The 25,581-nt window shown below is 50.2% G+C and overlaps 2 protein-coding genes across 5 annotated transcripts; both read right to left on the reverse strand.

Moving 5' to 3' along the window:
• Positions 1-2,097: 2,097 nt before the first annotated feature.
• Psrc1 (proline and serine rich coiled-coil 1) lies at positions 2,098-11,502 on the reverse strand. 4 transcript variants are annotated; one of them, XM_032897478.1, is made up of 8 exons: positions 11,482-11,502; positions 6,218-6,267; positions 6,072-6,129; positions 5,053-5,491; positions 3,912-4,026; positions 3,583-3,819; positions 2,918-3,035; positions 2,098-2,723 (listed from the first exon to the last, which is right to left on the reverse strand). In XM_032897478.1, the coding sequence occupies exons 2-8, from the start codon at positions 6,234-6,236 to the stop codon at positions 2,720-2,722; spliced, it is 990 nt and encodes a 329-aa protein (XP_032753369.1). In that variant the 5' UTR covers positions 6,237-6,267; positions 11,482-11,502; the 3' UTR covers positions 2,098-2,719. The 4 variants fall into 4 exon arrangements, with proteins under 4 accessions (XP_032753369.1, XP_032753367.1, XP_032753368.1 ...); XM_032897476.1 differs by lacking the exon at positions 11,482-11,502 and adding an exon at positions 6,564-6,748; XM_032897477.1 differs by lacking the exon at positions 11,482-11,502 and adding an exon at positions 6,522-6,576.
• On the reverse strand, positions 10,262-25,251 carry Mybphl (myosin binding protein H like). Its single transcript, XM_032897475.1, has 9 exons — positions 24,985-25,251; positions 16,163-16,251; positions 15,448-15,643; positions 15,131-15,270; positions 14,838-14,997; positions 14,598-14,734; positions 12,779-12,965; positions 11,482-11,525; positions 10,262-10,349 (listed from the first exon to the last, which is right to left on the reverse strand). The coding sequence occupies exons 1-8, from the start codon at positions 25,130-25,132 to the stop codon at positions 11,515-11,517; spliced, it is 1,068 nt and encodes a 355-aa protein (XP_032753366.1). The 5' UTR covers positions 25,133-25,251; the 3' UTR covers positions 10,262-10,349; positions 11,482-11,514.
• Between the last annotated feature and the right edge of the window lie 330 nt (positions 25,252-25,581).

A 25,581-nucleotide genomic window follows, 5' to 3' on the forward strand; every position in this document is an offset into this window, starting at 1 on the left:
GGCAAAATTCAGTAGAAAGGAAGGAATGAGAGTGAGAGTTTCTGGGGGCTTGTTTTCTTTTGCTTTTTGGGTTTTTTTGTTTTGTTTTGTTTTGTGACAGGGTTTCTCTGTGTAGCCCTGTCTTCCCTGAAGCTCATTCTATAGATCAGGCTGGCCTCAAGCTCAGAGATCCGTCTGCCTCTGCCTCCCAAGTGCTGGGATAAAGTGCACCAGCACCACCTGGCTCCTGTGGACCATTGTGTTGTTTGTTTTGTTGGGGAAATGAAGCATATACTCATTCTGGGGACAAGCATGCTTGGTGACACTTCTAGTCCTACACATTTGTTTTTGAAAGGTCCAACCAACAAAACAGGGTTGATATATGAACCACATGAAGCAGCCTGATTTGTCTGAGCCTTGGTTCCTTCCTCTGTGTACAAAACAAGGACGGTGGTAACAGCATCGGCCTAATTGAGCTTTTAGGAGGATTGAATAACTTAACACATGCAAAGTGCTTACAACTTTTCACAGTGCATAGCAACACTGGCTTTTCCTGTTGTTGCTTGTGGAGTGGAAGGGGTGTGGTGGGCAGAGAGCAAGTTAGAAATCCAAACCAGAGGGGAGGAGGCAAGCAGGTAGCTAAACAAGAAGGGCAGCTGTGGCAGGTAGGCACTACCGAGTGAATGCCTCTTCAGCAGCTTTGGAGCCAGGGAGCCCTGTGGGGTGGAGGCAGAAACTCAAGATTGACCCAGCAAGAGAACGTGCCTTGCCCACTCCAGCCACCAGGTGGCAGCAACACAAGGGTTTGTGGCTGACTTTGCTTCACCACCTACAGGGGCTTGGCTTAAAAAACAAACAAAACCAGCCAAACAAAACAAACCTGCCACCTACTGGCCATGCCTAGGTGTGTGTTCTTAGGCTTGCAGCTACTACAGATCCAGTTAGAGGGGGAGGTTGCCAGCAACTCCTGTTCCCAGAGTTCTGTGTGGTAATTTATCCACTCAGATGGAGGCCCAGGAGATCAAGAGGACCCTGCTACCACTGGTGGGTAAGGTTGCCCTCTTTATAGCCCACCCAATAGACCTCCCCCTGGACCAGGCTGTTTGAAGGAAGATGAGGTAGGCAGGAGTCTGGGAAACACCGGAGGCAAGAAAGCCTGGTGACACACTTCTTCAAAACACAACCCATGGCATCTGTGTATTCTCTCCCTCCCATGGGTCAGCTCTGAGAATTTCAGTGGCTGTAGAAACTGGTGTTCCAGATTCAGGGAAAGGGGAATGCAGAGACGCACTGCTGTGTGTCTGTCTAGTCTCTATGCACTTAAGAGTGTATTAAATGAATCTTATGGTCAGCCATAGAAGAGGGGATGCTAGGGAGGGCCCCTGATGGTGGGGACGGAGAAGACCGAAGGCCTAAGAGCACTTATGGACACAGGCATGGGTGGACACAGTTGCCAGCCACCGGCTACTCCTCCTCCTCTGCTTAGTTACCTTTAGGAGAGTTTCTTCCTCATAAAGGGCTGATTTAGCTCTGCCTGCAAGTGTCAAAGGTTACAAACCAGGAGATCCTAAGCTGGACTTGTTAGAACCGTGTCCTGTTTTCAGTAAATACCAACCACCATGTGCTCATTCTACATGAGTTCAGTGCTCCACCATGGACAAGGGCACACGGATCATTTCTCAATTCTGATGCCAGTCCTCAAATCCAGTAGGGGAGCAGAGAAGGGAGCACAGACAACTCTAATGGTGTGAGGCAGATACTACGAGGCCTTCTGAGTCCGGCTGAAGCAACCTCAGAAACTGAACACCAACAAAGGGCCTCTTTATCCCCCAAGGGTTTCCACTGTCTTGTTAGAAATAAGGTGAAGTTTAAGGTAGGAGTAACAGTAGACTTAGTTCCTAGCCTAACAGCCTCAGGCGCTGTAGATGAAGCTACAGTCGACTTTGAGCTGGACTATCTGTAGACTAACTGCAGAAAGGAGGCTTGAACCGGATCGAATGGCAGCAAGGGACTAGTCACAGCTGGATGAGCTGGAGGTTGAAAGCCCTAGGGTCTATGTCTGGGGGAGGTCTCACTAGAATTACACGCATGTTTACTTTAAAAAATGTTAAAATCTACTTTTAGGTATAAAGAAAAAAAATTTAATTCATTTTATTTAAGAAAAAATATGAAGATGTGAGCTTATAACTGATTGGCCTGTGAGAGGTCACAGGATTCATAGGAAACAAGTTCTGCACACCAGCTGCCCTCTGGCCTTTCCAAACAAGCCAGAATCCAGTGAAGGAGTCCAGTCAGGAAGACCTGTCCTATCCTAGAGCCCAGGGAGACCAGCCGGTTCCTAAGGCCGCTTCTATGGAAACGGCCAGTGTCTGGGCAGAAGGTCACGCTCTCTGGGCCTGACCACAAGATGGAAGGAGGCAGATAGGTCACTCTGCCTGCATTCATCATTTTGTTTGTGAATTTCTTCACAGGGGTGGGGAGTGGGTGTGTGTGTGACCTCTGCCTCTCCCTTCTTCCTTCAGGCAGGGTCGGGTGTGTGTGTGGGGGATTTGAGTCTTCTCAAGTTCCACCCACCCCACTTCCATAGTCTCTACCTAAGAGATCAGCCTTGGAGGCACCTCTTCCTCCCATCTCTGGGCACGAATCACTGGAGTTAGGGACCACTGGCAGGAGAGTCCAGCCTTTGATGGCTAAGATGTAGTGGCTTGTTATTCAGTCTTTGTTTGCTGCCCTGATCTTCTTACCTGAAGACAGAGAGGAGTCTGCTTTAGAACACCTTCTTCCTCTTGAGCCTATCTGGTACCCAGCCAAGTTCACACCCCTCAGGATGGGAGAGAGCAATGCCCTCTCCCCTCTCTTCCCCACTCCACACAGAATCCGAGGATGCTGCATAGCAGCTTGGAAGCCGGGGCGATGAGAACAGAGGAACCAGTCTTACCTCGTGGGTGCAGGGACTGCAGCTTTCCTGAGGGGCTGCACCCTGCCTCGAGCGGCACTGGAGGTCCTGCCTCGAGCGGCACCAAAGGTTGGAAGATTTGTTCGCTGGGAAACAGGAGCTTGAGGGGGATTAACAAGAGATGAGTCAGAGCCAAGCTCAGCTGACCTCATCAGAAGGAAAGACTGGATGAAGCTATGCACTTCCTAACCAAGATAAAACTGGGAGCTACGTGGAAAGCAAGGTGCTTCCTCCTTCAGTTTTCCTAGCTGAAGTAGTGTCACAGCAGTTCAGCTGTAGGGGGGTAAGGTCAAGCGGGGTCACAGCAGACATTCTTCTACCTAAAGTCCTCTGTTTCGTTTTATTTCCTTGGTTTTTGAGACAGGATCTCCCTATAATAGCTATGGCTGTCCTGGAACTCACTCTGTATACCAGGCTGGTCCTGAACTCACAAATCTGCCTCTGCCTTCCAAGTGCTGGGACTACAGGCATGGACCATCATGCCTAGCTCTGATTTTTTTTTTTTCTTTCTCTCTTGAGACATGGTTTGCTATAGCTAAGGCTGACCTTGAACTTCTTATTCTCTGGCGCCTACGCTCCCAGTGCTGAGACTACAGAAATGTGCTGCCGTGCTTAACCTGACCATTAGCCCGTCCACGCTATCTTACCTCTGTGCCCTACGGAGCTTGGATGCCCTTTCTGAGTTGGGAGAGGATCAGGAGCTAGGGCACCTTTGCCAGCCGGTATACTCCGCCCAGTGAGTGGCATTCGGGTGGCAGGCTTGGGGATGGCTGAGGGAACCGGTAGTCGACTTGAAGACTTGGCAGCTGCCCCCTGCAGCCAGGAAGAGCACTGGGAGTTGCTAGCTGAGGGCTGTGGAGCTGGTCTGACAGGGATTGGTGGGCCTGTGGACAGGAGTATACACATGTCAGGGTGGGTCCCAGCTCCTCTCGCCCCCTTATCAGCCTCACCCACATCTGTGCTGCCCGGGTCTCACTTGCTACTGTCCGTGCGCCAGACCCAGTTTTCCGCCGAGGAGGAAGAGTTGGTTGTGCAAGAGGAGAACGCCCTGGGTTTTTGGATGCAGAGAACAGATTGCAAGTGGGTGATTCCTGAAACAGAACAAGGAACAAAAAAAGGATTAGAATGGTGACAGGATGTGTATGCTGCCTTAAGGCATTAAGGAAAGGAGATAGGCGGTAGGGCGTTGTCTGGAACCTGTGAGGAAGATACCAGCAAGATCTGTGCTAGGCGCTTTCTTTCTTCCTTCCTCTTTCTTCCTTTCTTTCCTCCTCCCTTTCTTTTTTCTCTCTTCCTTTCTTCCTTCCTACCTTTCTTCCTTCCTATCTTTCTCTCTCTCTCTCTTTCTTTCTTTCTCTCTTCCTTTCTTTCTAAGCACAGTTTCTCTGTAAAGCCCTGGCTGTCCTGGAACTCACTCTGTAGACCAGGCTGTCCTCAAACTCACAAATTCACCTGCCCCTGCCTCTAGAGTATAGGGATTAAAGGCGTGCCGCCGCCGCCACCACCACCACCACCACCACCACCACCACCACCACCACCCCCACCACCCCCCCCCCGGTACTTTCTTTTTTTTAAAGTCATTTTATATTCATTTATTTACTGTGCGTGACACACACATATATGGCGCATGCATGTGGAAGTCAGAGGACACTGTGTGGGAGTGTGCCCATTACGTAGGGAGTCCTCACATGTAGGTTACAGGGATTGAAGTCTGGCTCATCAGCCCTGATGGAAAGTGGTGTTATCGGGCCATCTTACCAGCCTTACTATTTTTTGAAATGAGGGAGTCAAGTAGGCCACGTTGGTCTCAAGTTCGGCGTATAGGTCCCTGTGGATGACCTTGAATCCCTGATCTTCCTGGCTGTATCTCCAGAGTCTTGGGTCACAGTATGTACTTGTTCTTTTACATTAGTCATGTGATGCTGGGGAATCCAACCCAGGGCTTTGTTTGGGCTAGGCTACGTCTGGCTATGTCTCCAGCCCGGTTTACTTAATCCTAAGAATCTCAGGGGTAGAATAACTGTCTCCCTCTGCCCAGGAAGACAACCACGCTGTACCTTCAGTGTCTCCTGCACCTGGTGTAGGTGCACGCACGCAATTCCACCCTCCACACTCACCTTCTTTATGCTGGAGGGCTTCTTCCCAGCTGTCACCCGACCAGCTCTGGCCGACCCCTTTTTATCACTGCTCCGGAGCCCAGTTAGGTTGCTTGGAGGTGGGGCGCTCCAAGAACTCACAGTGGGCAGCAGATCTCGGACAGGGCTGTCCTTTAGGACAAATGTCTCCCGCCGAGGGCTGGGCTTCCCCCTGGGGCTGGGCCTCCCAGGGCCTGCAGCAGCATTCTCGCTGTCCTTCAGGGCACACTCCTCTAGCTGAGCTGCCAGGCGGTTGGCTTCATCAAGGATCTCCTCCAGCTTCTCTGGGCTGAGCGGGCCTAAGCTGAACCTCACACCCTGGAGGGCGGGAGCTACTGCGTTTGGGTTACTCCGATGGGAGAGGCCGCGTCGGAGTGGTTTCTCTGGACTCACTAATACTGTGATGTCTTCTTCCTCGTGACTGAAAAAACAAATATGGCACCATGCTGGACAACAGAGAGCAGAAGGCATTCCCATAGGTGACTCGGGGACAGTCCCAAACCCTGACTCCGTTTTGGCCATTAGAACTGCGCTTAGATGAGGAAAACTTGGTTCTGGGAGGCCCTGCAAGTCTTTAGCGTCTCCTGTTTTCTTTTCATGTCTACTCCCCACTTTCTGAGACAAGGTCTCAACTCTGTAGACCAGAATGATCTCAAATTCAACTCTCTGCATTCTCTCTCCCTCCCTCCCTCTCTGTACCCTCTTCTATCCTGGGGTGCGGAGGTGGGAGGTGGTCTGCAGGGCATGTCTCAACATGCCCAAGCACATTTACTCTTCGTTTACATTTACCCCTAAATTTCCCTCCATCCTCTCCCTTCTCCTCACCAGCAAGCAGAGATGTATCCTAGAGGCCCAATTCTCCCAGACTGCGGGCACCAGAGCGTACTATACTCTGCTAAATCACCAACTGCGGTTCTTGAGGTCAGTAAGTTAGCAGTAAAGGGTTACAGATAAAGATGTATTGTTGGGGGGAGATAATAAATGGATAAATTGACTGGTACCTGTCAGATGGGGACAGCCCTCCAAAGTCCAAGGTCTCATCCACGATGAACTTGATATCTGAAGGGATAAGAAAAATAAATGCCAGCTCTCAGTTCTTGACAGATAGATTCTGAGGGCCTCGTTCCTCCCTCCATGGCTTCCTTACCCTCTTTCAAATCCTCCATGCCCAGCCAGCATAAGCGAGTCAGCTTAGACCTGAAAGACAACATGCCTATCTTAGCGCCCCATCTAGACTCGGGGTGCATTAGCTGGGGTGAAGAGCCATGGTGGTGGGAAAGCAAGATCACTGGAACAGCACGTGCCCCTGAAACTAGTCGGTTATAATAGGGAAAGGGGCAGAAGGTTCGTGCCCCAACACCTGCAATCCGCCAACTTGCGCCCTGGCCTCTCCTCAGCCTGGCAGTCTCCACCTCCATCCTTATTATTATCCGGAATTTTCCTCCCCCTACCCCGGCCATCTTCCACTCCGCGGCACCACATCCCCGCCACACCTCCAGCGACACTCCGTTTCCACTTCCCACGTCGCCTCACGGTTTACGCAGGAAGCTTTTCTTCTACAATCTCCTAGTTCCCGGGAATAGGCTCCTGAGGGGTGGAGCTTCGTTCGAATTTCTTAGGCCCCGCCCACTCCCGCCACCAACGCACAGCGATTGGCGGGTCCACGGGGGCGGGGCTGAGGCGGGAGCTGTCGGGACGTCAGTCGGAGAAATTTGTCCCTTGGATCGAAGCGCACTTCCCAAAAAGACTCCTGGGGGAGGTGGGGGGGTACGGTGGGGGTGGCGGGAGGAGCCGCGAGTGCGCGGTGGCGCGTTCGGGAGCGCCTCCTTTTAGCCGCGAGCCGAACAAGGAGAGAACTGCCCAACCAACATGGGCTTGGAGCCCCGCCTCTTCTCCCACCCCATCTCCTGGATTCCAGGCTCAGAGTTTGAGGCTCCTTGCTGGGTTTCTGGCTTACTTGCGGAGGCCACCAAATAGACCATTTCTCCAGCACCTGAGGCACAAGAATTCTTTATTTAGCACAAGATCACTTCTCTGAGATAATCTGATAGTTTTTCTTTCTGCTTCAACCACGACCCCAAAACGATGACTGTGAACAGCTATTTAAGGGTCTAACAAAGAAATCATGCTTCCAGGCACACAGTAGGTAGTAATAATAATAAAAGATTTCAGGGCAATGCTCTCTAAGTGCAAAAAGGATTGCCTATGGCTAGAGATCTTGTTCGTGTGAAGATTATGTTCCTTCTTCAGAATGCTGGAGACGTGTGAACTTTAATGGTGGGCCCATGAAAAGTTCAGCAGATCCTTGGGGCACAGTCACCTTCTACCCTAGTCCTGCTTCAAGTGGAAAGAAACCTTTACTGTTGTGAGTGTTGTTGACTGGCTATGACCTGACTGACCACTCTTTTCTATTCATTGATACACACGCATGCACACATACACCATCTCTTTCTTTCCCCTTTATATGTAGCTCACTCGGGCCGTGAATTTGCCATATAGCCAAGGATGATGTTGAAGTCCTGTGTCTACCTCCCAAGTGCTGGGATTAAAGGCCTGTGCCACTATCCCGTGGATCATCCTCGAGACAGCTGCAAATGTCTTCAGTTCTGTGGTGCATGCTCTGGAAAGACCATCACGGCTGGGCCCGTGGACTGTTTACCTTCCCTCATAGAAGGAAGAGATGGGGCGGAAGGTCATGGACCTTCACTTGAGTATGCAGCCATCCCTCTCAACCAACTGTATGCAATTCTGTACTAATGACACGTGGTTTGGGGGGAGGAGCTAGAGGGTGTAAGTGGGGAGAGGCAAGGGGAGGGCTCCTCAGGGAAGTCAACATAGCTGCTGGATTCGGACCTTCCAGGGTGACTGCTTCAAGGCCCTCTGTGCCTACACCCCCCCCCCCTACTGCTCTGCAAGTAAGCTTATGAGACTGGTTCCTCTGGATAAACTCTGGTGGATTCCTACGCCTGTCTTTGGGACCTTGAGAGAAGGGGTAGGCATTGTTTTTGTCTCTCCCAGGAAAGACATTTTAGCAGCAGACACCAAACCTGGCAAGCTCTTACAGCTTCAAACCCGTGCTCCCTAAGGACAATAGATTTGCTAATTGTTTTCTCAGTTTTCCCAGGGCTGGTTTGTAAGTAGCAATGCTTTAGTAGGGTAAGGAGCTAATTTACAACACATGGTAGGCATCAGCTCGCAGAAGCTTCATTCTCCCAGAACCTCAGTGAGAAGGGCGGAAGAGAAGCAGCCTCAGCGTGAAAGTAGATCTCTTTGGTTTGAAGAAAAAAAAAAAAGCCTTTGGACGCTTCTGAGCCAATCCACGTCCCTTTCCTTCCCCCCCCCCCAAAAAAAAATGAGGCCTAATATCTCCCCAAACCCTGAAAGTTTTCTCTTTTAAGCCCATGTTTCCAACCCAGATTGTCTGGTGACATAGATGAGAGAAAATGGAAAAACACTGCCACTTACCAGATCATGGCTTGGGGTGGGGGGTGAGGGGGGAGGCGTTGTGAGTTTAACTTTCCATTTGTAACATGAAGATTTAAAAAAAGAAATCACTTCCATTCAGTTCTGGATGCATAGAAGGCTATCTTCCCCCTCCCCCTCCCCCATCTCCCCCCCAACACCCCAACCCCCCTCCCCCCCACTCCTGCTCTACTCTTCCCTCGCTCACTCAAGCTCTTCACTAAGGTTCACTAACCCAGGGCACCACAGGGACAGAAGGCAACTTCAGGCACCACCAGGGTCCCATGCGTTTATGAGAACCTTTTCTCTCTTGTTGACAATCTCCAGCGCTGATTCTCACTGGTATCCTGTGCGGTGCAATCTTAGATTGACATAACTTCCCTAAGGCCTCACAGGAAGATGCTTACTGTGGCCGGGCTTTAATGCTGAGGGAACCAAGGCAGCCGCTGAAATCCAATGCTCTACCACCCAGATACAATTCTCTGTTATGTAATGCAGTAGCTTCTATTATCCTTTATGTAACATACTGCCTCAGACAGTGATGACTTAACCATGCCAGGCATGGGAGTGCATGCCTACCATCCCAGCACTTGGGAAATCAACATAGAATTGTGAGTTGAGGCTCCCTGCCTGCCCATCCCCCCTCCCCCCATACACACACCCGATTCTTGATTCTGGAGACTGCATTTCTCTGTGTAATAGCCCTGGCTGTCCTGGAACTCTCTGTGTAGTCCAAGCTGGCCTCAAACTCACAGCGATCCACCTGCCTCTGACTCCCAAGTGCTGAGATTAAACACATGTGCCACCACCTCCCAGCTTGAGTTGAGGCTCTTTAAAAGTATACGTTTTATTTATTTTTATGTGTATATGTAACCGCCTGCATGTGTGTATGTGCACCGCATGTATGTGCCTGTCCCTGCAGAGGCCAGAAGAGGGCATTTGGCCACCTGGAACTGGAGTTGTAGGTGGTCATGGGTCATCATATGGGTCTTGGGAACTGGTTTGTGGCTCTTGATGAGATGGGTGCACTGGGTGTATAGGATTGGGAGGGGCCGTCAGCCTCTTCACGGATTCCACCACAGAGCATCTTCAGTATGGGACTTGTTATAAGATGCAGACAAACAGAAGCAAGAGAAACAACATCCCAAGGCTCGGATCTCGGGGCTCTGCCTTTAATTGTAGGATTACGTTATGCTGCTTGCTGCTTCTTGATAGGCAGGCATCCTGTAATACCAGTTTACAGAGGGAAGCCCTGGGGGAAGATGGCAGATCATCTTCATCCTGTAGCCTCGTAGAGCTGAATTCAGCCCTGTCATAAGTGGTCTGGGGTAAATGATGTCAGAAACCCCTGGGGGTAGGCAGGGGGTTCGGCTCACTTTGTAGAGTGCTTGCCTAGCTTAAACGAAGTCTTAAGTTCAATCCCTAGGACCCCACAAACTGGGTGTGGTGGCGCAGGCCTGTAATCCCAGCATCAGAAGTTCAAGGACATCATTGATTTGCTTGTAGAGTTAAGGCCAGGCTGGAATATATAAAACTCTGTCTCAAAGGTAAGTCAGGGCACAGGGCAAGGAGGAAGAATGCAATTCTGTAAGAGACTGTGTGGATATGAAGTAGAACAGAAGAAAAAGATGAACCGTAGGGTTCTGGGATCATAGAGTCTGGTCAAAGGACTGGAACCTTTGTAAGATTTCTCTCTGTAGAAAGGCTCAGAAAGAGGACATTTCAAGAATTGAGGATCTATGTATTTATTTAGTCTAAGTCAAGCCAGCTAATGCTCCTTGAGAACACAGTCTTGTCAGTCAGGCTCCCAAGAGGCCCTGAAAAGAGAGGGTGTATTATAGCCAACAAACAGATAAACAGATTCTGTCCGGGTTGTCCCAAGACCATCCCTCTTCATAGTCCAGTGCTGTACACTCCCTGCTGGGAGACAGAAGGGAACCACGGAGAAGTAAAAATCAACACAGACCTAACGTGGTATTGACAGAAGGCGGGGAAGGAGAGACGTGTCCATGAGCCAGCTGGCAGCGAGCGCTCTCCTGAGAAGTTAGTGCATTTAATGTAGCCTTCAGGGTTTTCATTGCTATCATTGATGGGTTTAAATAAATGGCTTCGGGGATCGAATTCATGCTCAGTTTTCTTCAGCCTGGAGCTGAAGTCAGAGGGAATGTTGGGAGCCAGGTCTCTGTCATTCTCTCTGGGGCCTTTCTTTCACCCTACACAAGGGTTTGCATGCAGCATCTCTCCTGTGAGTGACAGGGAATTTGAAGCCACTACCGCATCCTAGGTAACGATCCAAGTGGCCCTCTGCCAGTGACGAGCCGCTTGGGAACCACATACCCAAATGTTAAATTATTGTTGACATTTAACAAAAAAAAAAAAAATTTTCTTCTGTCGAACAGGAAGAGACACATAAAACTCAAAAGCATATGAGCAAGCAAAAAAAATTAATATGAACAAGCTGTTTTGTTTCTCACCCTGCTGTGATACGGAGGTAGAGAGATTAGCTGACCTGTCTCTACCCACAGCGTGGGTCTGTGGTGGGGGAGACCCTCCTCCCACATAGCCCCTTGGGAAGCTCGAATTCTCTGAGGATTATTGAGTTTCAATCCTATCACTGACCTGCATAGATGCACACAGGATATGACAAAAGTAGACTTTATACCAGTTTTCTCTGCAGAGCTGATAGTGTTAGAATAAAAGAAAACAAAAGTGGCTGGTGGTGGCAGCTCAGGCCTTTCATCCTGGCACTCGGAAAGCAGAGGCAGGTGGATCTCCGAGTTCAAGGCCAGCCTGACCTACAGAGTTAGTTTCGGTGCAACTAAGGCACCGTGAAACCCTGTCTCAAAAGAAAAGAGGGGCAGATGGTTGAGGGCTCACATTTATCCCAAACTTAGCATTTGCCAGGAAACATGAATTAATCCACCAAGACGCCCTTCCCTCCTTCCTTACCTTCCTCGGATATCCTGTCTTCTTAAGACAGCTTTAGTGAGGAGCTGCAAAAATGCAGACATTTCTCAATGTTAGCATTGCATGAATCTCTGGGAAACTGTCATCAGAGCACTGGGAACGGATGTGATGTCCCACTTACGCTTTGGGGGTGTCCAAACCTGACTAGCTGGGGAGTCTATACATAGCGAGTAGGATATATAAAGGCCCACTCCTTCCTGACTCACGCAACAACACTTAGCTACAGCCTTCTCTGTGTCGGCAACCAGGCTGGACACTGGGGACAGAGAGCTTTGTTTATGGTTTAATTGGAAGACAGATCTGTAAGCAGATAATTATAAAATAATGTGCTGGGATAATATGACCATATTTAGTGTATATAGGCATGAGATTCTGAAGATTAAAGAAAGATGTTAAAAAAAAATACCCCCAACCCAATAATATGCTAGGTGCAGTGATAGAGTCCAACAAGGGAGGAAGAAAGGAGAAATGGGTGTGCAGAGAGGAAGGGCGGGGTGTGCAGCATGACCCACAACCAATAGCCTTCCTGTCCAGCGCTCCTGCACTGGGACAAAGATCATAAGGCTTGACAGAAAAGTGCCTGGACTCTGCCTCCAGAATGTCATCTCCCCAGCAAACAAAGCGGCTATCGCCACATACTTCATACTTGTCCTTAAAAAAAATGGAACTAGTGATTCTTCCTGTACTATGGAATTGTGATGAAACCTTGGGTGATAAACCTGTCCAATTGAACCGTGATGGACAGAAATGAAACCGTGGGTGATAAAACGGGCTCCTCCTGCATCTTAATGGTGTCAGTGACACCAGAGCCCTGACAGTTGTGATGGCTAATTGTCATGTCTTCGTTACCTAGGAGACACATCTCTAGGCATGTCTGTGAGGGTGTTCCTAGAGGGTTTTAACTGAGGAGGGAAGACCTGCCACAGTCCTGGATGACATCATCTCATAGCGTGGGCGCCTAGGCTGAATAAAAGAGGACAGAAGGAAAACACCAGGTGAGCGATAGCATTCCGCCCTCTGCCTCCTCATGTGTCCAGATGTGAGGAAGCACTCTCCTGTTCCTCCTGCTGCTACCCAGGTCCACTCCTGCCCTATTGCCTACCCTGTCATGGCTGACTGAGCCCTCGAGCCATCAGCCAAATAAGCCCACCGCCCGGTTGCTTCTTGTTGGGTAGGAGACATAAAGGGAAGGCCTTTCCGTCTCAGCTTGTGTCAGTCACTCTGGAGGGCGGGAGGAGGAGATGATTGGCACCAGAGACACTAATTCTGCCGTCTTTACCTTTAACGTCCACCCGGCAGTCCACGGATGCCTCCCCCAGAGCGTTGATGGCCTTGCAGGTGTAGATGCCTCCATCGAAGGGGCTAGGCTTGCGGATCTCCAGGGAGCAGATCCCCAGCTGACTGAGGGCCCTGTACTTGGGATTGCCTTGGAGGTCCATCTTGTTCTTTAGCCAGATGATCTTGGGCTGGAAGACGAAGATGAAGCAGCACAGAGCAGGGGAGGAGCCAATCATCCTTTCTCCACTTAGTGTCTGAGGCCCTGCCCACAGGCTTGTAGATGGCCGCTTTCTGCACGGTTCCCTGCCACCATGCTGTGGGGAGATTCCCCTTCGGTTTACCTCTCAGCAACCCCAGAGCCTCTTCCTGCATTGAGTATCGTGCCTAAAGCCTAGTCTACGTCAACAGAGGTCCTGACTTGGAAGAAATTGTTCAGGAGCCATCCTGGGCATCAAAGTCTGCTTTTTAAAATTCTAAAGACTATTTTTGTTTTAAGTCAGGGTCTCATTATGTAAACTTGGCTGTTCTCACTATGTGGACTAGGCGAGCCCCAGACTCACAAAGATCCACCCCTACCTCTGCCTCTGTAGTTGTGTGACCAAAGCTGTGCATCTCCACGCCTAGCTATGGGTGCCACCCAAAAACTCTTTTAAAATAACACTTGTGGGCTGGGGATTTAGCTCAGGGGTAGAGCGCTTGCCTAGCAAGTGCAAAGCCCTGGGTTCGGTCCTCAGCACCAAAAAAAAAAAAAAAAAAAGAAAAAAGCTCAAAATAACACTTGTGTTTGTGTGGAGGCATGTACTGGCGCCACAACACGCATGGAGGTCAGAGGGAAACTTACGGATGTTAATTCTTTCCTCTCGCTGTGTGGGTTCGAGACTGAACTCAGGTAGTCAGGCTTGGGAGCAAGTACCTTTACCCACTGAGCCACCTTGCCAGCTCAGAGTCTCTATTATTTTTTTTTTAATGTACACACGGAGATTCACTCATATTCAATCCCCACTGTTGGTGAGTAGTGGTTTCTGTCTCCGCTGTTTTTGTTTTTTTTTCTAAAAGATTTATTCATTTATTATATATAAGTACACTGTAGCTGTTTTCAGACACACCAGAAGAGGCATCAGATCTCTTTACAGATGGTTGTGAGCCACCATGTGGTTGCTGGGAATTGAACCAGGACCTCTGGAAGAGTAGTGGTTTTAACTGAGCCATCTCTCCAGCCCTCCGCTTTTTTTTTTTTTTTTTGTTTTTTTTTTTTTTTTTTTTTTTGGTTCTTTTTTTTGAGCTGGGGACCCGAACCCAGGGCCTTGCGCTTCCCTAGGCAAGTGCTCTACCACTGAGCTAAATCCCAACCCCTGTCTCCGCTGTTTTAAAAGTGGCTTCTAGAGTTGCTTTATCAAAAGTCTCCTTTTAAGGTGTTATCCCCGCACAGTTGGACCTGTACTTGTAACCCAAGTTACTTGGTGAAAGCTGTTAATGCGGTGGACTGTAAAGACCGGATTGCAATCAGAACAGTGCACATGAGCATGGCCCCTCACGGACAAGGCACGGGGAATGAATAAAGAGAAGCCAGCAGGAATCAGACGTCTGGAAGTGACGTCTTTGTACACAAGGACCCAACACTCAAAGGGAGCGTCATTTCCATCCATCCATCTTGAATTACAGATGCCCTGACAGTTCCTAAGTGACCTGCTGTCGAGGAGGCAGATGGTGGCTCTGGTAGCAGATGTTCAATTAGAATGCCCCATGATACACTCAGGTTAGGACGGGACAGTGACCGGAAGCAGCGCAGGACACCCCCAGCCCAGAAGTTCCCCACTCACCTTGGGAGAGGCACGCACACAGCAGAAGAGCTGGGTGTCATAGCCAGTGACGGTAGTGCAGTCTGCCAGAGGCTGGGTGAACTTGGGGGCTTCCGAGAGGTCCCGCTGGGCAAACCCTTTGGCCTTGTAGACAGTGGCTGTGGGCATCCAGAGGAACCATGGTGCAACACGTGAGAACTCTGTCCTGCTTCAGTTCTGTTTCTTCTAAGTCTTGTCAGCACATGGCCTCAACTTCCTTACCTGCTTTCTGGATGTGTGCAAGATCAGCCGTGACAGGGGCCGTGTCACTGAGCCCACACTGGTTCTCGGCAAAGACACGGAAGGCATAGGAGTTGCCAACAATGAGGTCAGAAACGATGCAGCTGGTTCGGTGATAACGCTCCAGGACTGTGAACCAGAGCTGTGGGGTGCCATGTGAGATATTTGTTTGGCTTTTGGTTGTTTGGTTGCTTTTTTTTTTAAATCTTGCCCCATGTGGAGCTGCCAGAAGCTCATCCAAAATGCCTCCTCCCTTCTTCCCAGCTGCGCCTCACCCCAGATTTTTTGTCAGCCTTCTGCACCGTGTATCCCAGGAGAGCTGTATTGCCCGTATCTTGTGGAGGTGTCCATTCCAGAGTAGCATTGGCGCCCCAAACATCCACCAACTTAATACTCTGAGGAGGACCTGGCTTCTCTGGAAGAGCAAAGCCATGGATGGCAGCAGGCACTGTGCAACCCACATGTGCTGACCTCAGCGATCACCCTTGGCCCCTTCCTCTGCTCAGATCCCTCCCATCCCCTGCTGCTGTGTCTGAGACTCCTGTTCATCCCAGAGATGCTAGAGACTATCTCTTCCATCCCCCAACCTTACCAATCACCAGGATGTTGATGGTGGCAGTGGCCTGCAGCCCACCAAGCTGCACACAGAGTTGGTAGCATCCTGAGTCAGTGCGCTGGGCCTCTCTGATGAAAAGAATGGAGTCGTGCTCCCCGTTCCGCACGCTGACACGACTGTTGTCCAGGGCAGAGCCATTGTGAGTCCAGATGGTTTGAGGTTTGGGCTTACCCTGAGCAGTGGGGAGAAGGTTGAATGTCCCCAAGATTTTCATAGACCCACACACATACTCTCCTCCCCTGGTTCAGTCAGTCTACCCCAAATCCACAGGGTATCTTGACATGGAGCTGCATTCCTCGAGCTAGAGGTCTTTTGGTAGACTCCGCTAGGAAGCTCCTCCTTTCAGTGTAGTCTCAAGAGACAAGGGGATGGCTTTTGAGACTTTCACCCTCTGAGAGTTTTGGTTTCCCTTTCCTCAGGGAAGTTGGGTAGCTGCCCAAACTCCTAAGAACCCTCTTTAACTGAGGATCTCCAGCCCTCTGCAGACTGGAGGGCCTGGCTTGGCATTACCTCCTCTCATGGGGCACACCTGTCCTAGCCAAACCCAACCTTGGGAGTGTCAAATGGTACTGATTTGGTCTCAGAGCGGTACTGTGGGTCCTCATTCAAGGCCAGAAAGACTGCCTCACTCCTACGTTTATTTGCAAGTCAAAACTTTGACCTGGTGCCAACATGGGGCTGGTGTGATCACCTGGAATGGGATTAGTAGATTCACTGTCTCCCCAACCTTCCGGATGTAAGTCTGCCTCAGGGTCCGAGGTAGCCAGATCTTGGGGTGCTCTGGGTGATAGAGAGAGAGAGAATAGGAAATGAATACACAGAGGAAGTGAGTACCGTGCGCAGTAGTATTCTGTGGGTAGCGGCCCCAGTGACCACCGGATTAAGCCCTTACCATGTGAAATGTTCCTAGTCCTTTCCATTATGCTGGGGATCCAACGCAGCAGTCTCAATCACTCTAATTACCTACCATTAAACCACACACCCATGCCCTGCCCATTGTGCTGAGATTCGGGGAGCAGTTGGCTGAAGGAGACCCTGGAAAAGTTGAGGTCTCCAGAAAGAACATGGGATCTGGGTATGGTGGTGACCGCCTATAATCTCGACACCAGAAGTGAGGCAGGATGTGCTTCACGGTGAGGCTTTGTCCAATGCAACAGCCTTCGCCTCCCCAGACCTCAGCCTCCCAGCCTGATACTTCTTTTAATCTGTAACTCTCCACTACCGGCTTCTCACCATTTGAGTTCTGTTCCCTTCCGTGGGCAGCCCAGTCTTCATAGCTTGTCCTTCCGGTGATTTCTTTGCTGAGTCCTTAACATTGTGTCTGAGTGAATCTGACCTCCTGATCAGTTAGTTACAGACCTCACGAGAAGGCTTTCTGCCCTGCAGGAGTCAACATCCCGTCCTCCCACAGAGGTACTGCAGAGTCATCCCAGAGTTAGCCAGGGTCTGGGTCCCTTCTTCTGCATGGCTACCCCATCCCTACAGAGTGGCATTCTTGTCATCAATAATAGATCACTTCATCCAAGCAAAATCTGGGGAGTACTGGGGCCGTTCGTTACTTATCCTTGGCCTCCAGGCACACAAGCACTGGGGAACTGGGCATCTTGTTGCTCTCAGGATACAGACAAAAGATGCTCAGGGGACCGCAGGGTTTGGAGGTTGGGTGACCTGCTCTTAGGAGGATGCTGTGGGCTACCTGTGGAAGAGCAGACGTCCCTCCTGGCTCACTTGGGGACCATTTTTCCATCTACCTTTCCAGGGCTGCAGTTCCCTCCTTCCTCAAAGGCAGGCCCCTGCCACTTCTATCTCAAGTAGAATGTGACAGCACCTAGGTTCCCACCAACAACCCCAGACTTCCTGCCAAAATTTATTCCTTGCAGTTGAAGAAACTCCACCCCTGGCACATTCCTGTGGCAAACAGCACGAACGCCTGACGCCAGGGCATTCCAAGTTTACTGATAACCCACATTCCCTGAGAGTATAGTCCTGCATGTTCACCACACGAGTATGTTTGCTTATAGATCGAACAGCTTACATACATACATTGTATAAAGCAACCCTTTAAATGATAGCAGTTGAGAGAAGATAGACAGAGGCCCTACTGCGTTCCCCTTATGCTCCACTTTGCAGACTACCCTCCCGTTACGATCTCAAACCACTGTTTTTAGAAGTTACCGTGAGTGAACAATGCTTGCTGACCACCTCCTTTATCGAGCTTTGTTAATTTTGCTCTTATTAGTTGGGTTGGTGTTAGCATTTTGTCTAGGCTCCGCCCCACAGTTACCTGGCAACAGCCAAGTGTGCCCGATTTACTATAAAAGGGGTTGCTTGCCCACTCCTCTCTCTCTTGCTTTCTTGCTCCTGCTCTATCCCCTTGCCCCTGCATCCCACCCCTCTCAACCTCCTCCACCATCACCCTCACCCCTGCCCATGCTCATGACTGGCCTTTACTTCTCTGCTCTCTCTCGTGTCTTTCTCTGTCTCTACTACCTTCTCAACTCCTTTCCCCATGCCCTGAATAAACTCTATTCTATGCTATACTGTCGTGTGGCTGGTCCCTCAGGGGAAAGGGGCCCGCAGAGGCACCCCCTTCCCCCACCTGACTACACTTCCACCAAACATATTCCTTCTCTCCTTATTTTTATAAAACACAACAGTTGGTCTCTACCTTTGGAAACATGAGTGTTCTCAGTAAGAACAGGGCACGCAAGGCATCCAAGCTGCCCAGTGACCCTGCTCCGTTTGCTCTCTGCTGACTTTGGTGGCCGGGGGTGGGGCAGCAACAATGGAGTGTTGTATGATGCACTCCTTTTCTGCGGCCATCTTGGCAAGCAACCAAGGGGTTGAACACAGGAGGGTGTGTGGGATCTTTTTTTTTTTTTTTAAAGGAGGGAAGTGATTGGAAATGAAGGTCAAAAAAACCTCATCTTTTGGCCTTGGTTGTCCGTTGTTGGGCAAGGAAATAACCTTTCCCACTTGCCAAAGAATGGGCTCCTCTGTCCCTGTGGTGTCTACAGAGTATCAGAGTAAAAGGGATCTTAGTGAGCACCCAGCAAGGCGAGCCAACTGGAGACGGAAGGCTCTGGGAGACACTGATTTGCTGATCTCCAGGCGAGGTGTGGAGTTGTACCTGGCACACAGGACTCCTGCCTCCCTCACTGGGATCAGATGTCCAAAGGGCCCATTTTTTGAAGCATGGCTCATCCACCCGGCCTCCCACCCCACCGGTATCTTCCTAGACCTAGGTGCCAGAGTCAGGGCCTGGTATGACCTCCAGTCACCGGGAGGAAGAGGAGGAAGAAAGGAGGCAGAAGGCTAGGCTCGAGGACCAAGAAAAAAACTGAGAGGACAGGAACCAGGTGCCATGCTAGGAGGTACATTAACCAACCCTAGGGTAGGCCTCAGCGTCTGGACTTCCTCTGACTGATGTGAGCTGATGTCTGTTTCCAACCGGCAGTTCTTATTTCTTACAAATATATCTTAGAAAAAGTTAGCTTTCTTTCAGCTCAGGTGTGCAGAGCTGGGAGGATTTGGGAATCGGCCCTTTGAGTTTACTGGGGAGTCTGCTGGGGCAGCTGGGAGGGAGGCCACAGTGGAGGGGCTGAGGTTGGGAGGGTCTCCCTCCCCGAAGGGCTCCCTGATGCTCTTTCTGTATAAGAAGCCCCTGACAAGATGATCATACTGAAGTCACAAGGGTGTCCCTGATTTTCAGAAGGTGACTGGATGAAGAGCCACCCCAGGGGAGAGCCACCCCAGGGGAGAGCCACCCCAGGGGAGAGCCACCCCAGGGGAGAGCCACAGGTGGCCTTGAGAGTAACCACATGCTGTCAGTAAAGAGGGGCTGGCAGCTAGAGGTGCCTTGTCAGCACTGAGTTCTGTCACCTCCCAAATTCAACCTGGTCAGCAATCTGACCCTTTGCTCAGAATGTTAACTGAGGGCTCCTTGGAGGCCTCTCTCTTCGCACCTCCTGTCTAGTGAGGTGTAAATTGGACTGACCTTGGGGAGGCTTCCCCATCACACCCAAGGGCTTTTCCTCCTCAGATGTCAGGGAGCAGAGGGACTCAGAATACAGAGCTCAGCCTTAGTGCTCTTAGTCCAGTGTTCTTAGCCCTGGGCCTGGCAGGGGCTGGGGGTGGAACATTTTAGAATGTCCTTTGAGAAACACTGACTTCTCAGCTGGCTTGTTCTCAGTACTTTCTTTCAAAAATGGAGAGCTTATTTCGAGTTCCGAGATCGTGGTTATCCTACTGTCTGCTCAGTTTTAATGAGCTGAAGTTCATGTCCAGTTCTTTCTATTTTCATAGGAGATAATTGGTCATATCCTCTTGTAATTTTCTTCTACATGGTCAGAAATTTTTCCTTCAGTAATCTTGAGGTTGTATGGCCCATACATTGCTACTAACTATGGCCTGGAGGGAGAAGAAAAGAGGAGATGCCCTGGGGGAGGGAGAGAGAGATAGAGACAGACGGAGATAGAGGGGAGAGAGACCGAGACAAGAGAGAGACTCACAGAGGTACATATGTGTATATGTGTACATGTAACTGGGTAGATTTGCAAGTGTGTATCCATGCATGTAGGCATGCATACATACATAAACATATGCCTGTGTAAGTGGTTACCAACACAAGCGCAAGAGGTTCGAAGCCATCTCTAGATTCGAAAGTAAATATTTCCAGGGATTCCAGAAAGTGTGCACCAGAATTTCTTAGAGAAACATTTATGGCTGCCAAGGGTGTAGCCTTAGAAACCTGTTGGGTAGAATGTGGTCAGAAGAGAATGGGTAGACCTCACTCAGAAGAACGTCCTTGTAAAGGACAACAGTGTCACCCCCTTGGCAGACTATGTAAGTGAATTAGGAAAACAAATGATATAGAAGCAGAAAATGGTTCTCTGTGATAGACCCATCATCCTTCGTCTTTCTGGCTCTCATGGTTGGTGGCTTCGGCCCCTCCCTCACTGCCTGAGTCTTCAACATTGCCCCACCCACTCATAAGTCCTGGTGATTTCAAAGTCTGTCCTTCCAACCACACAGGCCCTCTCACAGCCTGGCTCATTGTATGAAGTGTGTGTGTGGGGGGGGGGAAATGGCATCAGGTTTATGAAGTGAGGGCATGACGGCTCCAAGGTATGGCGGAGGGGGAGGTCTTTATTGTAGCTGTGAGGGAGGGCACAGCCAGAGTCATCCAGAAGAGTCCAGAGCAGGGAGAGAAGGTAGTGGTTTAAACAGGACCAGCAGATAGAGCCAGGACTGTGAGAGGAGAGAGAGTGCGTGACTGAATGGGCAGGCTTACATAGCAATGAGAAGCTGGAGGAAGGGAAGCCCATGAGCTGGGGAAGTTTAGGGCAGGGAGCACACTGAGAAGAGCTGAGAAAGAGCCACAGGTACTGAGGGAGATCAGCAGACTCTTAGATCTCTCTGCTAATAGGAACCACAGTTCTGAGTTTCTTTTGGACCTGACTCTCACTAGTTCAATGCCTGCTTCAGCCATTGGTCATGCTTCAGATCCAGACACTGCGACCTTTCTGTGATCTGACGTGGAAGTGTCACACTCTTTCCACACCTCCATAACTGAGATAGCTCACTGATCACCAACTCAGGTGCTTCACAGTACAGGTAACTCTGAGCGTTGGCCCAGTTCCCGCTGCTGTGGTATTAACTCTGTCCAATGAAAGGAGAATACGAGGGGTGGGGATTGCTTCAGTGCCAGGGTTTGTAAGAAGTTAACTTTTCTGTGCACCCCCTCAATAGGCAGATCATAGGGCCCCTCAAGTACGAAGGCCCCCATAGGAAAAAAGGGCAGTGTCCCCGAATTGCTTCATGGAGAACGATCTACTTAACAAGGACACTTATTTCCAGTTCTGTCCTAGCAGCAAGAAACTCAACTGAGGGAGCTGGCTTCTCAGGCTGGTACCCAGCTGACACAGACGCTTCTGCTGCACCTCTCTTCCTGAGTCCTGCCGTATCGCAATTCTGTCATGCCACTGAGACATGTTACCCCACCACTCAGTCGTTTCACTCTCCCCCACCAGCTTGGAGTCCATGGTCATGTGACACCCACTTTCTTACATCATCACCCAGATCCTTCATCTTCTCTCTCTCACTTCATTACACCCTCTTGGCAGTGCCTAAACTTGTCAAAGAAACCTTCCACCCACACAGTGTCTGCGTGACTTGACATGACAGTGTACATGTGTATGACACTCTTGACAAATAGACAATGTATGGATGAGACACGACACCTTAGAAAGGGGCATTGGCATCATAGTCCTCCCTCCTGTGAACTCCCTCAGCCTCTGGAACTCCAGATGTGAAGTATGAATAGCAATGTGTCAATCATCTATTAAAATGGGATTGGTTATCTAAGCAATTAAAAGTTTGCTGATTTGATCATTACATTGCTCCTAGATGGACCTCAATATGTATATTTGAGGCAGAGCTTTGTATGTCGACCAGGCTGGTTTCGAACTCACAAAGACAGACCTGATTAAAGGCATGTGCCACTGTACCTAGCATGCCATCTTCCTGGCACTGCCTCCCAAGTTCTGTTATTAAAGGCACTGTCACTGCTACCACCATTCCCGATGTTCCTCAGCTCAGTTTGTCTGCCGTCCCTCTTTCTCAGCAGCAGGTGATCTTGGTGTCTAAGAAGCACCACTGTCTCTTCTTAACGCAGCACCCACAAAAAATCCCCCAAACCTGTACTTGGCCATGACAGTTCTTATTTAAAACCCTGCTCTGTCTGCCCTTCCAGCCCAGACTCAGTCTTGCTTTGGGTTGGTAACTCTGCTCCTCTGTCCCAGCACTGTCTCCTCCCACACTATAGCCACAATGGCCCAGCCCTTTATGAAGAGCTTTCCTGTCCCGGGACCTTTGCACTTGGCCTGTCTGCAGAGAAAATAGTCCGCTTAAATGACTATTATATGCTGCTCAGATTGCACCGATTTGTGAGGCCTCCTTCCCTCTGTTACACTTGGCACCACCTCACCCACACTGATTATTTGTCTCTCTCCTCCTATTAGAATATACCTGGAGGGCATCATTTAAAGTAATTTTGTTTCTTTTTGTAACGGCACCTAGGATACTGTCTGGTGTACAACAGGAAGTACATATTGGTAGGGGAAGGAAGGAAAACCTGAAGGTTGGCTGGTTCTTCCTGGGCATGAGATTGCTCCTGTGCCTAGAAGACCCTTGGAGGGATTCTGTGGAAATTAGCAGTTGACCTTCCCTTCTCTGGCTGGGGAGCCCATCTTCTCCTACTCAGGGGTTCAGCCCTTTCCTTAGTGTCCCCTTTGGCTCCTCCGGGCTTTGACTCCCAGACATAGCACCTCTGTGGGGCATTGGGGACAAATGGCACGAATGCCAACTGCTGTGTCATTGAGACAATTTGGCCATGTGCTTAGACTGAAAGCCCATTATTGGTCAGGCGCAGCTTGTTCTGACTGTGCCAGTGAATGTCCGCCCGCTTGCCCTTTCCTGCTGTCATGTGCTCCCTGCAGCACCCTTCAACCTGCGCCCTCTATGAGGAACAGGCAGTGTTAGGAGGCACACAACCTTTGGAACCCTCAGAGAACTTAGGAGTCAGCAGGTCCCATACTGAACAACCTGAACAGGCCCTGTGAACCTCAGATCTATCTATCTGTCTGTCTGTCTGTCTGTCTGTTATCTATCTAATCTATCTATCTATCTATCTATCTATCTATCTATCCATCCATCCATCCATCCATCCATCTATACATCCATCTATCTATCCATCTATCTATCTATCTGGTTTCCCTGGGAATCCACAGCCATCAGAGAGATAGGACATTGCTCACATTCAGCTCTCAGAGGAGAAAATGAGGGCTCAGAGAAATGTCCTGACTTTTCTCTGGTGGCAGGAAAGAGCTGAGATTCGAACTTGCACCATCAGTCTTTCAAGAGGCTAGTAGATGCACACAGGTTTTGCAGCGTGTCAAAGGATATTCTTACTGCCACCCATCTCTCTGTGGAGCCACTAGCTTGGGCCCTGAGGCCTGCAGTGCACAGAGTTGCTATCCAGGAGGCTGGGGCTTCTGGCTGGGACCCGGAGCCTGAAATTGCCAAAGGGGGCTGCCCACAGTGCCCCACCCTCCAAGCAAAGGAGAAAATGAAGGCTCAGAGAGCTGTCCTAACTCTTCTCTGGTGGCCTGGTTGAATGGATGCTACTCCCTTTGGAGCTGGGGAGTTAGTGGTTTTGGGTCTTCACTTCCTCGTGGCCTTTCAGGGGAAGGAACTGGGTTTCTGTCTCTCCTGTCTGCTTTTAGTATGCTCACAGCAGCTCTGCTATCTCGTGTTAATGGCATAAATTCCCTCAGCTTCTGACATTCAGGCAGCTCCCATGAGGATCCTCTTGAGGGTAAGGACTGGACAGTTGTGCTTTGGGGCCTTAGTTGGAGACAGAACTTGGTTGTCATCTTCCTTGCAAATGTTCCTATGTTGGTGTAGCCTCTTGGTTTAGCCTCTTCCAACGCCGGTCGGCCATCCTTCTGACTGACCGACTTGGGAGGTGTTTGAAGCCATTTTACAGAGACGAAACTAAAATGGAGTAGTTAAATTGATTTGTTCAAGGTCACTGTGGTGTTAGAGGTCACTCCGGGGAAGGAGCCTTGGGATGTTGCCTGCCAGTCTAGAATGTCTTCTCCTCTTTCCTTTCCGGGAGTTCATAGACTTTTCATGTGTGGTTTTCAAATCTTCTGCAAATTTAAGGGGTTATAATGCTGGGACTTTGTTGGGCTAAACGTTTAGCAACAGGGATGCTAAAGACCATCACAGAGAAGGAAGGAGCCATTTCCCATTCCTCCCCTGGGTCTGCAGACAGACCCAGGTACTGTGGAGACACACACAGTGTCATTTGGCTCCCAGGAGTTGCCCAGGTGAGCCGTGGTAACAGTTGGCACTGGGGCAGGTAGCAGGAGGAGGAGGTGGGGCAGACATCGTGGACCCTCATCTGGAAACTGGAAACGGAGGCTCTTTTTCCTCAGTCAGAGCTCTGACTTTGAGAGTCCTTGGCCGGTGATTCAGTGTGGGATGTGGGGTAGGTCCTGATTCTGTAGCATGAGGGTGGGTATCATGCTGTCCAAGATACACAACCTCCTCATAGCCAACAGTTTTGGACCAATCTTACTGCACTACGGATGGCCACTCTCTCCTCCATTCCCTTCCCAACTGGCTATTCAGTCTACTGGGTTCTCTGGGACCTGTGACTGTTTTTGATGGTAAAAGTATAAACAGCCACCGCTGGTCAGTGTAAAGTGCCACAAACATCATTCACCGACTTCTCAGCTAAAGAATAAAATTACATTTGAGTAGCAAGTCACAATTGAGAGGGAAGGTAAGTGCGCCCATGAATGTTCCTGCCTTATCCTAACTAGAAGTCCCATAACGTTATTAAAGCTTTTATATACAGGGGTTGGGGGACCCTAAGGTATATTGAGGGGCAGCAGGAAGTACCCCCCACACCACCATCCCCACCCCACAGACTGCCACAGTCACCTTCAATAGAGGGCAGGAGCTGCAGAGAGGGGCTGCCTGCCTCCTGTTGACGTGAAGTCTGGGGTCCTTCAGCATCCGCTGGGTCAGCAGCTTCTTCTACCTGCCGCTGGGAGCATGAAGCTATCTCCAGTGTGGTGGCTGTCTCCATGCCGGGGTCCAGCTAAAAGTTTTCTTTGCTGCTGGTGAGGGAGGGGCTGTGCACCTGCTGTCCAGGCTGGTGTCCCTGGGGTCGCAGCCACAGGCTTATGTAAGTGGGCTGGCTTTTCCCCACCCACCTACTCCCACTGAAGGGAGAAGTAGGGGCCAGGAGAAGAGGAGGATCAGAGGAGCCCAGAATAGCCACAGGAGGAGGGCTGAGGTGGCCCTGTTATCTTAGGAGTGAGATGACACCCTACAGCATGAGGAGGGAGGGGAGAGCATGAGACCAGAGTATAGGAGAGGGGCTTCTGGCTTTGCGGGGAGACCTGACCTCCAGTGCATTCAACAGGGTGTAAGGTCCCGAGACTACTGAACTCTCAGGCACACCTTGAGCTGTTCCTACACTCCTTGAATAGCTGGTCTCCATACCTTGGTCTTCATGCTGCTCTCCCTTTGCTG

The sequence above is a fragment of the Rattus rattus genome, chromosome 3, assembly GCF_011064425.1.
Source record: "Rattus rattus isolate New Zealand chromosome 3, Rrattus_CSIRO_v1, whole genome shotgun sequence".
Classification (NCBI taxonomy): domain Eukaryota; kingdom Metazoa; phylum Chordata; class Mammalia; order Rodentia; family Muridae; genus Rattus; species Rattus rattus.

Bases quoted from the DNA above. Each gene is read 5' to 3' on its own strand.
- Psrc1 (XM_032897478.1), bottom strand. The intron at 3,820-3,911 runs GTGAGACCCGGG...TCCTGTCCACAG, and splicing joins TGGCGCACGGACAGTAGCAA to GCCCACCAATCCCTGTCAGA. The intron at 3,036-3,582 runs GTAAGATAGCGT...ATCCCCCTCAAG, and splicing joins AAGCTCCGTAGGGCACAGAG to CTCCTGTTTCCCAGCGAACA.
- Mybphl (XM_032897475.1), bottom strand. From the start codon at position 25,132: ATGGAGACAGCCACCACACTGGAGATAGCTTCATGCTCCCAGCGGCAG. The intron at 15,644-16,162 runs GTGATCACACCA...CCCACTGCTCAG, and splicing joins ATCTACTAATCCCATTCCAG to GGTAAGCCCAAACCTCAAAC. The intron at 14,735-14,837 runs GTAAGGAAGTTG...GGATGCCCACAG, and splicing joins TGCACACATCCAGAAAGCAG to CCACTGTCTACAAGGCCAAA.